This window comes from Callospermophilus lateralis, chromosome 1, assembly GCF_048772815.1.
Source record: "Callospermophilus lateralis isolate mCalLat2 chromosome 1, mCalLat2.hap1, whole genome shotgun sequence".
In the NCBI taxonomy this organism is placed as follows: Eukaryota; Metazoa; Chordata; class Mammalia; order Rodentia; family Sciuridae; genus Callospermophilus; species Callospermophilus lateralis.
The window spans coordinates 158,348,605-158,363,852 of record NC_135305.1 but is presented as its reverse complement, the minus strand read 5'-3'; the positions used below and the strand labels follow the sequence as shown (position 1 = coordinate 158,363,852).

The window sequence follows — 15,248 nt, the reverse complement described above, 5'->3', positions numbered from 1 at the left end:
GGGGATTGAACGGGGTTCTAGCCCTGAGGTATATCCACAGCCCTTTTTATGTTTTGAGACAGGGTCTGCAGAACTAAGATGCCCAAACTAGCTCAAATTTTCAATCCTCCTATTTCAGTCTCCTTAGTTGCTGGGCAGAAGAAAATATTATTAAAGGATCTTCAAATTAGATCATTATAGTACATTAATGTCTACAAAATATAATTGCTAGGCTACAAATATAGGTCACAGTAGAGCACACACTTAGCATGTTCAAGGCCTTATGTTCAATTTCCAGGACAAAACCACAAAAACAAAAACATAAAAAAACCATTATATTTATTGAGATTATGCCCTATTATTTCACAATAGCCCTTTGGAGAAATTCCTATTATTTTGAGATTTTTTTTTTTTTAATTTAATTTTTTGAGATGAGGTCTCACTATCTTGCCCAGGGTACTCTCAAACTCATGGTCTCAAAATGATCCTCCCAACTCAGCCTCCCCAGCAGCTAGGACTACCAGCATGAGCTACTGTGACTAGTTCATGTTATTCCCTTTCACTTAAGGCCCTCAGTCAGTAATAGAATTAATCCATGTTCTTAACTAATATAATATGCTCTGTGGTAATGCACATCTATATATCAGCATCTCAGGAGGTTGGGACAGAAGGATTTCAAGTTTAAGGAGTGTCTGGGCAACTTTTTGAGATCCTGTCTCAAAATAAAAAATATAAAAGGGCTGGGACATGGTTCACAATTACATCCCCAGTACCACATACAACAAAAGCAGTTGAAATAAAATGTTTCATAAGTCCCAATGGTAAAGCATGACATTCCTTAAAAAGTTCAACATTTAATATAATGATACACAGCACAGATCCCCTAAATAAGAGCAGATATAATGGAAATATTACCTCTATGTACAACAAGAGAAGTTCCTCCTCTTGCAAGTCATGTTCCTGCATGTAAACTCTTATACTCTTCTCTAAGACAGAGGGAATAAGTTCTGGGGCCAACACTCTGTCAAACATTCGGAATACTATGGTGGTTCCATTTTCCTGGATAGTAGACAAGAAAGATGGTATAAACGCAGAATCTAGCCATAACTGGATACAACAAACAAAACAGTGTGGATAAGCCTCAAATTTTACCTTCTCAAAATCAGAGAGGGACAATCTGCAGTTATATTTCCTATGCAATGTGATCAATTCTTGCAAGTTGTTTACCAACATACGTAACTGACCTACTTCCTCCGTGTTTTGATAGTCCTTCTAAAACAAAAGCATTTAAACTGTTAAAGACACAGAGGTAAAATGTGAGACAGAAACAGTCAAACTTATTTCAAAGGAAATAATGATTATGTACGTAAGAGGAAACCTGCAGGTTTGAAGCAACTTATGCTTTAAATTTTATAGAATTTTAACTGAAATCATCTAGTACACATTAACATAGATCAGAATTGGAAAGAAATTTAAAACAGAAAAATAGCAATATTGGTACACATTTTCTTTCAGGACCCAAATATAATTGGGTACACAAATATCATCCTGATGGTACTCAATGACCTCTATATTATACAAAGCTATAACATTTTCTAAAAAGTTACATGCAAGGAACAAGATTTTTTAACTATTTATTTTTTTGTAGATGGACACAATACTTTTATTTTATTCATCTATCTCCATGTCGTGCTGAGGATCGAACCTCATACATGCTAGGCAAGTGCTCTACCACTGAGATATTCCCCCAGCCCAGGAACAGATTTTTATTGATAAGAGGCAACTAACAGGGAAAAGATAAATTAGTATTTTTTAGATCAAGACAAAAAAGTTCTTGTATGAAAAAAATATATTTCAAAGTGAATATCAACAGACTACTTGAGTGTTACAGAAAAAAAAAATCTCTATTTTTAGAGAGCATAATCAGGAGATACAATTAATAGCACCTATATCAAAAAGTAGGAGGAAATTGATTATTTGGGGGTCATGAAATTTAAATATTATTATCTTTGTAACTGAAACTTAAGAAATAATGTGACTTCATAATATATATTTTAGAAGTCACATTTTTCTGGTACTAAAATACTTAATGCTTCAGAGGTGAGATTATATTATGTCTTTCTTACACATTAATTTATTAGCTAAATTATGGTGCTTCTCACAAAATTTTAAAAATATAAGAATGTATATTTCTTCTCAATATAATAAATGCATTCTAGTTTTAGAAATCTCAAGGGGATAACAAATGAACTTTAAGAAATCCAGGAGCCAAACAATAAATTTACTTTATTTACCTCAAAAATAGTACCAACCTTCCCGATAGCTCTCCCTCTAACAGTGCTTGTGCACACCCCCCCCACCACATATATACTTGAATGTTGGGGATCAAAGCCAGGGCCCTGCACATGTTAGGCAAGGCACCTGTAGTTCACTGCTGAGACTGTTAGTTCAATAATTTAATCTTAAAAAAGAAAAAGAAAAAAATCAATGATATTTTAGCCATAATCCTGTTGGATTATCTAAGAAATGCAATCAGATCAAGGGATGGCTTACTAGTTGAAATCAAAGAGGCAGACCTGATTGTTGCAGTCTTTAAAAATGAAATCCTAATGCAGAAAATCCCAGTTATACTACTTAGTAGAATGTTTTTATATTGCTTTCTCTTTTGTTGGTTCAACACAGAAGCAATTTAGTGAGACCCTGTCTCAAGATAAAAAATAAAAAGGGCTGGGACGTGGGTCAGTGATAAAGCACCCCTAGGTTCAATTCCTAGTTCCAATAAAAAAAGAAAAAAAGGCATATAAAAACAGAAAAAATTAAAGAAAACGGATAATATTTCCAGATTTTTTTCTATGTATATCTATGCTCTTTAATATTGGAAGGGTTTTGACAAAATTCATTTCAAAATTCAATTCATTCAATTCTTTCAAATTACAATTACAATATACATAAACATATAATGGAGTATTTCATGACTAAAAATCCATTCTGTACATCATACCAAGGAAATCCAATGCCAGGAGGATGCTAATCCCAATTCATCTGTTTTTTCTGCTGTGAAAAACACCTCTGCAAGTTGAAATCCATTTTCTGGCCAGTTTGCCTTTAAAAAATATTATAGAGCATTAGGAACAGAGTTTTATGCTTTTGGGAGTGTACAAAATGTCTTTTTCACGTTAATTGTATTGGTTTTACCTTATCAGTTAATTCAAGGTTCCTGGCTGCTTGTTCTAACCATTTTGCAAGAATTTTCTGAAACAGACATGTCATTTAAAAGTAAAATTCTCAATAGGTAATCAATAAAATAATGAAAATCCTCTATGTTCATCATTCCTAAATTATTATTTGTTAATTTATTTTTTGTAGCATTGGGAATCAAACCCAGGGCCTTATACATCCTAGGTAAATGGCATACCTCCGGCCCAAGGATAATCTTTTAAAAGAGACATTTAAAAGAACTAACTTGTGTTAACATGACTTAGTCTTCAAATACCTAATGAAAAAATAATAAAATTGAATCACGAGGAGTGGAAATACTGGAGGAAACTCACCTGTCCTTCAGGAACAGTCCTTCTCACAAAAGGGATCACATCATTTTTAAGCCATGGACAAAGTTTTTGCAAAGATACTGGTGTGGAAATTGAGTTGAGCAAGTTCTCAAGCATCTTCACATCAAATCTGCTTTTGAAATTTGCCTAAATCATGCAGAGTGGGAATTAAGACTTAGCTTACAATTTTAACTAACAACCTCCCAAAAAGCAAAGACCATTTTAGGAAGTCATCTCAAGGAATATTTTATTGACTTAATATGAACATTAAAGGTGATTTACTCTATGCAAATGATTCAAGTTAGGGGTCACAATCCCTTGAACTCTCATATCAGTGACTGCCAGATAGAAACCAGAACCAACAAAGGTGCTGCAGAGGAAAACATAGTTGGAGGTGACAGTACAAATACTAACAGATAATGTGTCCACAAACACTGAAACATTTTCTGAACCGAACATTAGATATTAATATTGGCCAACATTCAGGGATTTGGATGAATGATTTTTTAAAAATTAATTAATTGATTAAGGAATTAAAGAGATGGGGTCTCATCATGCTGCCTAGGCTGGCCCTAAATTCCTGAGTTCAGACAAGCCTCCTCTCTTAGGTTCCTAAATACATGGGACTACAGAGGCATGCGACCACACTTGGCCTTTTGATAAATACTTTTAACAGGCAACTCCTATACCACGATCTGAATTGCAGCAGGAAAATCCTTTCTATCCTCACATCATTCAGAGCCCATCAATTAACCAGTTAATAAAATGTTGTCTAATAAACTAAGATTTGGAATCAATTAAATTCTGATGAGATAAAATCAGGTTCTATGATATCTTCATAGCACTTCCTCTGATTTAATATTGTCAGAGGATTATTTTCCCTAGGAAAGGTCACACCTTATCAATCTGAAAACTTTCTATTGCCCAGTTACATGTGTTGCCCTGTTAGCTTCCAACACTGAGTCAATAACCCATGTTAGAAACTGGAAAGCTATTAGGAAAATAAAACACAAAATGTATTACCTGATGTCGAAGCCAAAGATACTGTGCACAGACAAGGTTTCCTTCTCTTAGTTGTAAAAATATGTCTTTAAGATCATCTTCATTATTTAGAAATTCAATCCAAGAACTACCACTGGGAAGTTAAAGGGAAAAACACAGTTAACAGTTTATAAAATTAACTAAGGTTTTATCTTGTAAGTGGATATCCTCGTAAAGCAAAACATGAAAACAATTCCAAAGATTCCACATTGAAAAATAAGTCTCTTTCTTTCTAGATCTAAAGAATTTCTGTCATCTTCCCCAAACGCTTAGCTTTCTGGAAGGGTTCCTCAGATAATCACTATATACATTAACAACTATTTTAACTCTTAAATGAATAAATTTTTATATGCTATATGAACATTAAATTATTATCATCTTGGTGCACATACTAAATCAGTATACATAAACATATTTTTTTTAAGGACCACACAGCATTCCATGGCATGAATATACTATTATCTATTTCCCTAAGCTCCAAGAGTTGAATATTGAGATTATTTCCAGTCTTATAACCAACAATGATACAATGACAATATAGTTCAACTGATTGAATTATCAGTATGAATAATAAAGGAATTCAATAAGGTAGTTCATTTTTAAAAAATCTATAGCTCTCTACAGTGTTTAAAAAAATCATGAAGCGGGCTGGGGATGTGGCTCAAGCGGTAGCGCGCTCGCCTGGCATGCGTGCAGCCTGGGTTCGATCCTCAGCACCACATACAAACAAAGATGTTGTATCCGCCGATAACAAAAAAAAAAAATAAATATTAAAATTCTCTCTCTCTCTCCTCTCTCTCTCTTTAAAAAAAAAATCATGAAGCAAGAATTAGGCAAGAGAAGGAAATAAAAGGGGTAAAAATAGAAAAAAAAAGAAGTCAAATGATATGATCACTGCTTGCAAATGATATGATCCTATACCTAGAAAAAAAAAAAAAAAAAAAAAAACCAAAATGGTGCTAGAGCTAATAAACAAGTTTAAATTTAGCAAAGTAGCAAGTGACAAAATCAACACACAAAAATCAATAGTTTTCCTATATAGCAACAATAAATCTGCTGAGAAAAAAAATCGGGAAACCAATTCCATTCACAATAACCTCAAAACAACAACAACCAACCTAGGAATAAATCAACTGAGAAGTGAAAAACCTCTACAGTGAAAACTATAGAACACTGAAGAAAGAAACTGAATTAAGACTCTACAAGATGGAAGGACTTCCCAAGCTCTCGGAAAGGCAGAATTAATAGTTAAAATGACCACATTACCAAAAGCAATATATAGATTCAATGTATTCCCCACCAAAATACCAATGACATTTGTCACAGACCTAGCAAAATCCTAAAATTCATTTGGAAGAATAAAAGAACCAAAATAGCCAAGCAATTCTAAGCCAAAAAACAATGCTAGAGGCATCATAATACTTGACTTCAAATTATAATAGATTTATAGTAACAAGAACTGCATGGTACTGGCATTAAAAACAGACACTTAGACCAGTGGTACAGAATAGATCCCAGAGACAAACCCACACAGATAGAGGCATCTGATCCTTGACAAAAGCACCCAAAAAATATATTGGAGAATAGGGCCTTTTAAAAAATGGTATTGGGAAAACTGGTTATCCATATATAGAAGAATGAGACTAGACCTTAACACTCACCCTACTCAAGTCAACTCAAAATGGATCAAAGACCTTGGAATTAGAACAGAAATATGCAACTCCTAGAAGAAAACATAGGATCAACATTCCAGTATACATGCAATGGCTTTTTCAAAAGAACCCCTAAGATCAGGAAATAATGTCAAGAGTTAATAAAGGGGATGGCATCAAATTATAAAGCTTCTACACAGCAAAGGAAACAATTAGAAATGTGAAGAGAGAACTTACAGAATGGGAGAAAATTTTTACTAGCTATTCTTCTGACAGAGGATTAATACCTAGAATATATAAAGAACTCAAAAACCTACACTCCAAAAACCAAATAACCCAATTAATAAATGGACAAATAATTTAAAAAATTTCAAAAGGAGAAATATAAATGGGTGGGGCTGGAACTGTGGGTCAGAGGTAGAACGCTTGCCTCGTATGCGTGAGGCACTGGGTTCAATCCTCAGCACCACATAAAAATAAATAAATAAAAATAAAGATATTGTGTCTATCTACAACTAAAAGAAAAAAGAAAGAAATACAAATGGCCATCATTAGCAATTAGGGAAATGCAAATCAAAACTACACTGAGATTTTATCTCATACCAGTCAGAATGGCAGTCATGAAGAATATAAATAATGACACAAATAAGGAGGGGATATGGAGAAAAAGGAATACTTTTGAACTGTTGGTGGGATTATAAATTAGGACAACCACTATGGAAATCAGTATGGAGACTAGGCATCAATCCACCATACGGCCAACCTTAGAACTTGCACTGAAAAAGCCATCATACATGAAGTGACATGAAGTGGGACAGAATAGGCTGGACAGCCTAGGAATTTTCAAGAAGCAGTTTATTGGCTGTAGCTGGCCGGTTTACCATGTGGTTCATGTCTGAAACGTTCTCTGGACAGAGAGTTGGGAATTTTTTGAACTTTATACTCAGTAGCAGGAGGGGGGATTGGAGATTCACGTGAAAAGTGCTTTTCATTCCATCCTCCAGACCAGACACAGGTTTCACAAGTTTTTACCAAGAAAACAGATGATAACTTTTTGTACAACAAGCTTGCAGAGTCTATTCGATCACACCTTTTGTGTGTAAACCTGATTTACAAGAAAGAGGAAACTTCCAATCACAGTGCCTTCTGCAGACATCCTGCCTTATGACACTCTTTGTAAAAATCTTTTTTTTAATATTTTTTTTAATATTTATTTTTTAGTTCTCGGCGGACACAACACCTTTGTTTGTATGTGGTGCTGAGGATCGAACCCGGGCCGCACGCATGCCAGGCGAGCGCGCCACCGCTTGAGTCACATCCCCAGCCCTGTAAAAATCTTTCTGATGAGAGGAGAAGCTTAATTACAGCAAGGGGTTTTCTGGGTGGGGTCTCTGCTTCAAGGTATGCATACCCATGTTAATAGCGCACAATTCACAGCAGCCACATTTTTTTTAATTAGTCTACACTTCTCTTTTTTTAATATTTATTTTTTAGTTATAGGTGGACACAATATCTCTATTTTACTTTTATTTGGTGCTGAGGATTGAACCCAGTGCCTCACGCATGCTATGCAAGCACACTAGGCGAGCACTCTACCTCTGAACAACACCAGCCCTACAGCAGCCAAATTATAGTCCCAGCCTGAGTGTCCATTGACAGATAAATAGATTGAGAAAATGTGGTGTGCGTGTATATACACATACACACACACACACACACACACACACACACAGTGGCGTTTTATTCAACCATAAAGAAAAATGAAAAAATGTCATTTTCAGGAAAATGGATGGAACTAGAGACCACTATGTTGAGAAAAATATGTCAAACTCAGAGAGTTAAGGGTGTATGTTTTCTCTTTGGAAGCTAGAAAGGAAAAAGTAAAAGAACGATGTGGACGTGAGTCATGAAAATCAAAGGAAGATCAGTGGAGGAAAGGGACCAAGGGGTGAGAGACAGGGAGGAAGGGAAGGAAGTGCTGGGAAGTGATACTGGGCAAATTATATTTTTACAATGTATATTGTGGGCATGTATGAATATGTAACAACAAATTCCATTGGTATATACATCTATAATGCACCAATAAAAATTGTGGGGAAAAAGATAAATCAAATTTAGAAAGTATTCTATAATATGCTGAAATTTCAGAGAATGGTGCTATTTTCATTTGAGATGAACGTAAAATGCTTAAAAGCCTCAAAAAAAAAAAATGATGGAAGAAAACCATTTACAATTATGGGAAACATGGTACAAAATCTGAATAACATTAACAAAAAATATGCAAAATTTATATTACAAAACATAATAAGAGGGCTGGGGTTGTGGCTCAGTGGTAGAGTACTCACTAATATGTGCAAGGTGCTGAGTCAGTCCTCAGCACAAAACAAGACAAAAAGAAAAATGCCCAAGGAGGTAAAATATGAAATACTCTTATACAAATCAATTTACAAAGAACAAAACCCCAAGAGAAATAGGAACCAAAGATATAAAAAAAAAAAAAAAAAGAAAAGAAATACTTAGCTCAGTCAAAATTAAGAATCAAGCCAGGTGCAATGGTACATGCCTGTAATCTCAGAGACTTGGGAGGGTGAGGCAGGAGGGTCACAAGTTGAAAGCCAACCTCAGCAACTTAATGAGGCCCTAGGTAACTTAGCGAGACCTATGGGTGGGGATGTAGCTCAGGGATAGAGTGCCCCTGAATTCAAAACCCAGTACAAAAAAAAAAAAAAAAAAATCAAAGCCAAAGCAACGCAGCAACTATTTTTGCAATACATTTTTCACAAATCAGATTAATAAAAATAAAATTTTATGACAAAGTCTCAATGATTGAGAAAATGGGCATCTCCTCTCCATTTATCAGAATGAATGTATCTGGGGGACAAATTTAGAAGCGTATACATTTGCCTTAGCAATTCCATTTCCAGAAACTGAATCCATATATATACTCATATGTGCACCAAGACTATCATTTCTTATAAACACAAGGTATGCTTTCCTTAAAGATAAATCTATTTATCAGGGTAAATTAACAATTAAGAAGTGAACTGTTAGACAATACTGTAAGAAAATGAGAATAAGCAAAGTTGTAAAGATTTCTACTAAAGAAATGACAGCAAGGTTGTTAAGCCTTTTTTTTTTTTTGCCATAAAGATATATTTTCATCTGATTCAAATGTATGATATGTCAAGGTCATTATACTGTCATGTGTAACTAATTAAAACAAACAAAAAAAGATATATTTTCCATCATGTGAATATCCTGGCTCCCCCTTCACCAGTTAACATAAATTTATCCAAACAAATACTATATTTTCATGACATTCCAACTTTACAATTAATTCACAATCTAAAAATGGGATACACACCTGAATTTTTCTGGTCCAAATGCTCCATAAAAAGTAGTCAACTTTGCATGAGCCCTTAGTACCTAATGAAAAAATACCTTGATAAACTGAATGTTATAGGCAATGTATTGAAATAAAAACTATCTGGGTTTAATCCTCAGTACCACACACACACCAAAAAAAAAAAAAAAAAAAAAATTAGGGTCCTTCTAGTTCACAAGTCTTATATGCACCCTCATTTTATTCCACATTATAGGTCCATTCCTATTCCTACTGCCTTTACATAACACATACACAAAATAGAATGATGAAAATATCATCTATCACATTTGATTACAAAGGCCTATGCACATGAATCATAGTGCCCTTCAAAATCAGTTTCCTCTATGATTTATCACATGTGCAAGGTACTAGTATGGGCAAGGTGCTGAGTCGATCCTAGTAAAACTAGGCTAGATTATACTGAACATTTATTTTGAGAATCTAAATGCATTCCTCATGTGCACACACCCCTGTATTTTGGCACCATCATAATAATCATTATGGTTTACATTTATTTGAGTTTAGCAGAAAACAGGTACTCTGCAAATAGTTTATAGAAACTATTTCCATTGACCTCAGAAGGGATCTATAAAGCAAACACTATTTATGGTCCCATTTTGTAGAAAAGGGAGCTAGGGTTTTGTTTTTGTAGTACCAAGGATTGAAGCGGGGCACTCTATCACTGGGCTACATCCCCAGTCCATTTTTAATTTTGAGACAGGGTCTCACTAAGTTGCCCAGGCCGACAAACTTGTAATTCTCCTCCTTTTGCCTTCTAAATAGCTGATGTGTACACCACCATGCCCAAGCAAAGCTGAGGTATTAAAATGATAACTTGCTCTTAAAGAAACACAAAACTATTGTGAAAGGAAAAACATTGTGACAGCACATTCACCCCCAAATTAATCTATCAATCTAATATAATTATAATTACCTCTATCAAGCCATCAGAATTGGCAGGAACAATTTTATCGTCTTTCTTCAAAAGCTAAGAATGAAAAATAAAAAACAGAACATCTACTATATTAGGTATTTCATAAAAGAGGATGGATTTTCTGTGAATTGATAAAAAATAATATCTTTGAAAACAAATTACGTTAAGTCTGAACAATAAACAAAAAGACTTTTTTTAAAAACAATGCATTACATAGCAACAGCCCAAAAGATTTTGCCCATATGTTATACTTTCATTTTAAGGAGTATGTCAGCTAGAATAATAGTCATTCTCATAGGTCTCTGAGAGGAATAATTTACTGCAAAAATGGCATTGTTTGAAATAGAAAAAAAAAATTACAAATGTATACAAGATAAAAAGAAATTTTTTCAAAATTACTTATTTGTGCATAAGATAAACTAACATGCACAAACATTATAAAAATTACTCTCTACTTCATACCTGTTAGGATAGCCAGTATCAAAACAAAAAGCAAACAAACAGAAAATAATGAGTATTGGGAAGGACGTAGAAAAAATGTGTTCCTTGTACGCTGTCAGTGGGAATGTAAACTGGTGCAGCCACCATGGAAAACAATATGGCATTCCTCAAAAAAATAAAAACAGAATTAACATATGATTCCAGCAATTGCACTTGTAGGTACATGCTCAAAAAAAAAAAAAAAAAAAAAAAAACTCAAAGCAGGGACTTGAACAGTTATTTGTAAAACCATATTTATAGCAGTTATTCACAACAGCAAAAAAATGTGGAAGAAATCTAAATGTCCATCAATGAATAAACAAAGCAAAATGTGCTCTGTTCATATACAATGAAGTATTATTTGGCAATAAAAAAGAAACATACCATTGGCCCTTGATTCAACATGAATAAATCCAGAAAATATGCTAAATTAAAGAAGCTGGACAACAATGATACATATCATGATTCCATGTATTTGAAATGTCCAGAACAGGCACAACTAATAGAGACAGGAAGTTTGCTTGGCTGGGAGTTGAGAAAAACTGGAAGTAAATGTAATGAATATAGGGTTTCTTTCTGGGACAATGAAAAAGTTCTAGAAATGATCATGGTGAGCAGGGCAGAGTGGTACAAATCTGTAATCCTAGTAATTGGGGAGGCTGAGGCAGGAGGACTACAAGTTTTGAGGCTAGCCTATGCAACTCAGCAACACCCTCAGAAACTTAGTGAGACTGTTTTAAAATGAAAAATAAAAAAGGGTTGGGGATGGGGGATATAGCTCAGTGGTAAACTACCTCTAGGTTCAATAATTCCCCAATGCTCCTGTCCCCCTAAAAAGATTGTGGTGATAGATGCACAATTCAGTAAGTATACTAAAAACTACTTAACTTTAAATGGATAAATTGTATGATATGCAAATGTTATCAATGAAATCATAATAAAATTTTTAAAAATATTACACATAGAGAATAAAATGGAAGCACAAAAAATGTATACGAATATGAGGTGGTAGAAGAAAGAAAAATAAAGAAAAAAATAAGGAAGAAAGGAATTCAGACAGACAAACCAACTTACCCTGGCTTTAGCATAATTGAGCATTTCCTGAGTTGTTTCATAGGTTATCCACTGGGCCTTCAGGCAATAATTCACTACAAATTCATCATCCTGTTTCACAAATAGTAAGGCATAGTGAGGAGACCTAATGTTGTTGATCAACACATCAGCTTGAGTACTCTAGGAAATAGCTGGTGAAGCATACCTGGATTTTGTGTAGATTTTCCTTAGCTTCATCTACAAGTTGCTGCCATTTAGCCTGCTCACTGGTATCCACAGAACTCAAAGCTAGTTTCTCCAATATATCATTTGATTTTACCTTGTAAACAAGCTGTAATATAAACACATCACAGCAAATAACTTGAAGTACAATAGTATCCAAGGAAGACTTACTCTCACAGCAAACTGTGAGAGATTAATTTACGAATGAATCCTCATGTGGTTCAGGAATGAAGCTTAAAGAAAAGTAACGCTTTGGGCTGGGGTTGTGGCTCCTAGTAGAGAGCTTGCCTAGCATGTGTGAGGCACTGGGTTCGATCCTTAGCACCACATAAAAAAATAGATAAAGGTATTGTGTCTATCTACAACCAAAAATATTTTTTAAATAAAGAAAGTAACACTTAGATATCTGAAAAAAATTATGGAAACCATTTTTATTTACTGAGCCTTAACTCACTGTCAAGCAGTATACTAAGAGCTTAATATGAGCTAAGACATGGAAGCAAACTAATTGTACATTAATGGATAAATGGATAAAGAAAATGATAAAGAAAATATACACAATGGAATACTATCCAGCCTTAGGAGAGATGAAATCCTGTCATTTGTAAAAATATAGATGAATATGAGGACACTATGCTAAATGAATAAGGCAGGCACAGAAAGACAACGCATGATCTCACACGTATGTGGAATCTAAACAATGGAACTCAATACAGGAGTGGATGGTGGTTACCAGAGACTGTGAGAAGGAGTAGATAGATAAAGGGAAGATGCTGACTAAAGGTACAAATTTTCAATTAGAGAAGAATAATAACTTTGGACATCTACTAAGCAGAGTAGTTACTGTAATTAATAACAATGTATTGTATATTTCCAAATTGCTAACCAGATTTTTTGTTTATTTGTAGTGCTGGGGTTTGAAACCAGGGGTGCTGTTACCACTGAATTACACTCCTAGCCCTTTTTGCATTTCATTTTGAGATGGTGTCTCCTTAAGTTGCCACAGATGGCCTTGAACTTTAGAATCCCCTGCCTCAGCCTCCTGAATAGCTGAATAGCTAGGTATTCACTACCATACCTAGTAAAGAATAGATTTTTTTTTAATATATTTTTTTTTTAGTTGTAGACGGACACAATACCTTTATTTATTTTTATATGGTGCTGAGGATCAAACCCAGCGCCTCACACATTCATGATGCATGCTCTATTACTGAGCCACAACCCCAGCACCCCACCCCCAGCAAAGAATAGATTTTAAATGTTCTCGTAACACACATACAAAATAGTAATTATGTGAGGTGACAGAAATACTAATTTGCTTGATTTAACTACTGTACAATGTAAATATATATCAAAATATTACATTGTACTCTGTCAAGTACATATAATGATTTATTGGTTAATTAAAAGAATTTTATATAAATTATCTCAATTCTCACAAACACCCAAGTAGTAAGCATTTATACCTCATTGTAACAAAACATCAAAGACTTAAGAAAGGTCCAGTAATGGGTATAAATTTATGCAACCCAAAAGCAATGCAGCTGGGTTTTCTTTGTTTTTAGGAGAGGGTTTAGCTATATTGCCCAGGCTGAAATCAAGGGGTCCTCCTGCCTCAGCATCCTGAATCACTGGGATTACAGGAATGCACACCATGCTCAGCTTATAGCTGGTTTTTAAAAGACAATCACACAATTGTGTTTCATGTCCAGTTTTTTAAGTCTATTAACAATTCTTTAGTGTCTAGAGTTAGGAACACCTGCTAAGGCAGGAGGAGAATCACAAGTTAGAGGCTAGTCTGGGTAATTTGGCAAAACCTTGTCTCAAAACAAAAAAATAAAAACAGCTAGGGCGTAGTTCAGTGGCAGAGTACCCAGGGTTCAATCCCAAGTACCCCCCCCCAAAAAAAAGAAAGAAAGAAAGACCTAAAATTTCAAGTTCCTTTTACCAACTTAAAAAGACATACTCTCAACATGGTTAAAACCACTCTTATTTTGTTAAATATTTTTTTAGTTGTAGATGAACACAATACCTTTATTTATTTATTTTTATACCCAGTGCCTCACAACCCCAGCCCCAAGACTCCTCTTCTTAAATATATCATCCTCTTTTCTCCAACTGGAAGTACTCCTTATTTTGGTTTTGCACTTGCTACCATTTCCTTATCCCTTCATTCATATACCTCTCTAAACAATAAACAAAAGTATTCTAACTGTTTAAAACCTCATATTTGTATTTATTTTTTGGTACTGGGGATTTAACCAACAGGCTTTAACTCTGAGCCATATCCACAGTCCTTTTTATTTTTTGAGACAAGGTCTTACTAAGTTGCTTAGGGTCTGGCTAAATTGTTGAGGCTGGCCTTGAACTTGCAATCCTCCTGCCCTAGGCTCCCAAATTGCTGGGATTACAAGTATGCAGCACCATACCTAGCAAATCTTATATATTATTTTTTTAAGTATTTTTTTTAGTTGTTTGTAGACCTTTATTTTATTTATTTATATGCAGTGCCAAGAATCAAACCCAGTGCCAGGCAATTGCTCTACTACTAAACCATAACCCCAGCCCCAAATCTTATATTTTTAAAACAACACAAAGTTACCACCCATTTGGGAAATACTAATTCTTTTCTTCCCACACCATGGATTTAATCCAGGGGTACTTAAATGAGCCACATCCTCGGTTCTTTTTATTTTTTATTTTGAGACAGGGTCTCACTAACTTCCTGAGGCTAGCTTTGAACTTGTGATCTTCTTGCCTTAGCCTCCTGAGTTGCTGGAATTATAGATATGTACCTCCATGTCCAGCTTAAATTTTATAAAAAATATTTTTAGTTGTAGATGGACACAATAACTTTATTTTGTTTATTTAGTTTTCTTACGTGGTGCTGGGGATCGAACCCAATGCCTCACACATGCTAGGCAAGTGCTCTACCACTGAGTCACACCCCAGCC

At 34.6% G+C, this 15,248-nt stretch overlaps 1 protein-coding gene across 1 annotated transcript in view; it reads right to left on the bottom strand.

Moving 5' to 3' along the window:
• The window catches only part of Kntc1 (kinetochore associated 1), a 77,307-nt gene that overhangs the window by 43,325 nt on the left and 18,734 nt on the right, over nt 1–15,248 (bottom strand). Inside the window, exons 16-25 of the mRNA XM_076855583.2 lie at nt 12,278–12,403; nt 12,094–12,183; nt 10,540–10,593; nt 9,585–9,646; nt 4,551–4,662; nt 3,531–3,674; nt 3,175–3,231; nt 2,981–3,082; nt 1,132–1,251; nt 895–1,038 (exon numbers count right to left, since the gene is read on the bottom strand). Of these exons, the coding sequence (XP_076711698.2) occupies nt 895–1,038; nt 1,132–1,251; nt 2,981–3,082; nt 3,175–3,231; nt 3,531–3,674; nt 4,551–4,662; nt 9,585–9,646; nt 10,540–10,593; nt 12,094–12,183; nt 12,278–12,403 (1,011 nt within the window). The remainder of the gene's footprint in view (nt 1–894; nt 1,039–1,131; nt 1,252–2,980; nt 3,083–3,174; nt 3,232–3,530; nt 3,675–4,550; nt 4,663–9,584; nt 9,647–10,539; nt 10,594–12,093; nt 12,184–12,277; nt 12,404–15,248) is intronic.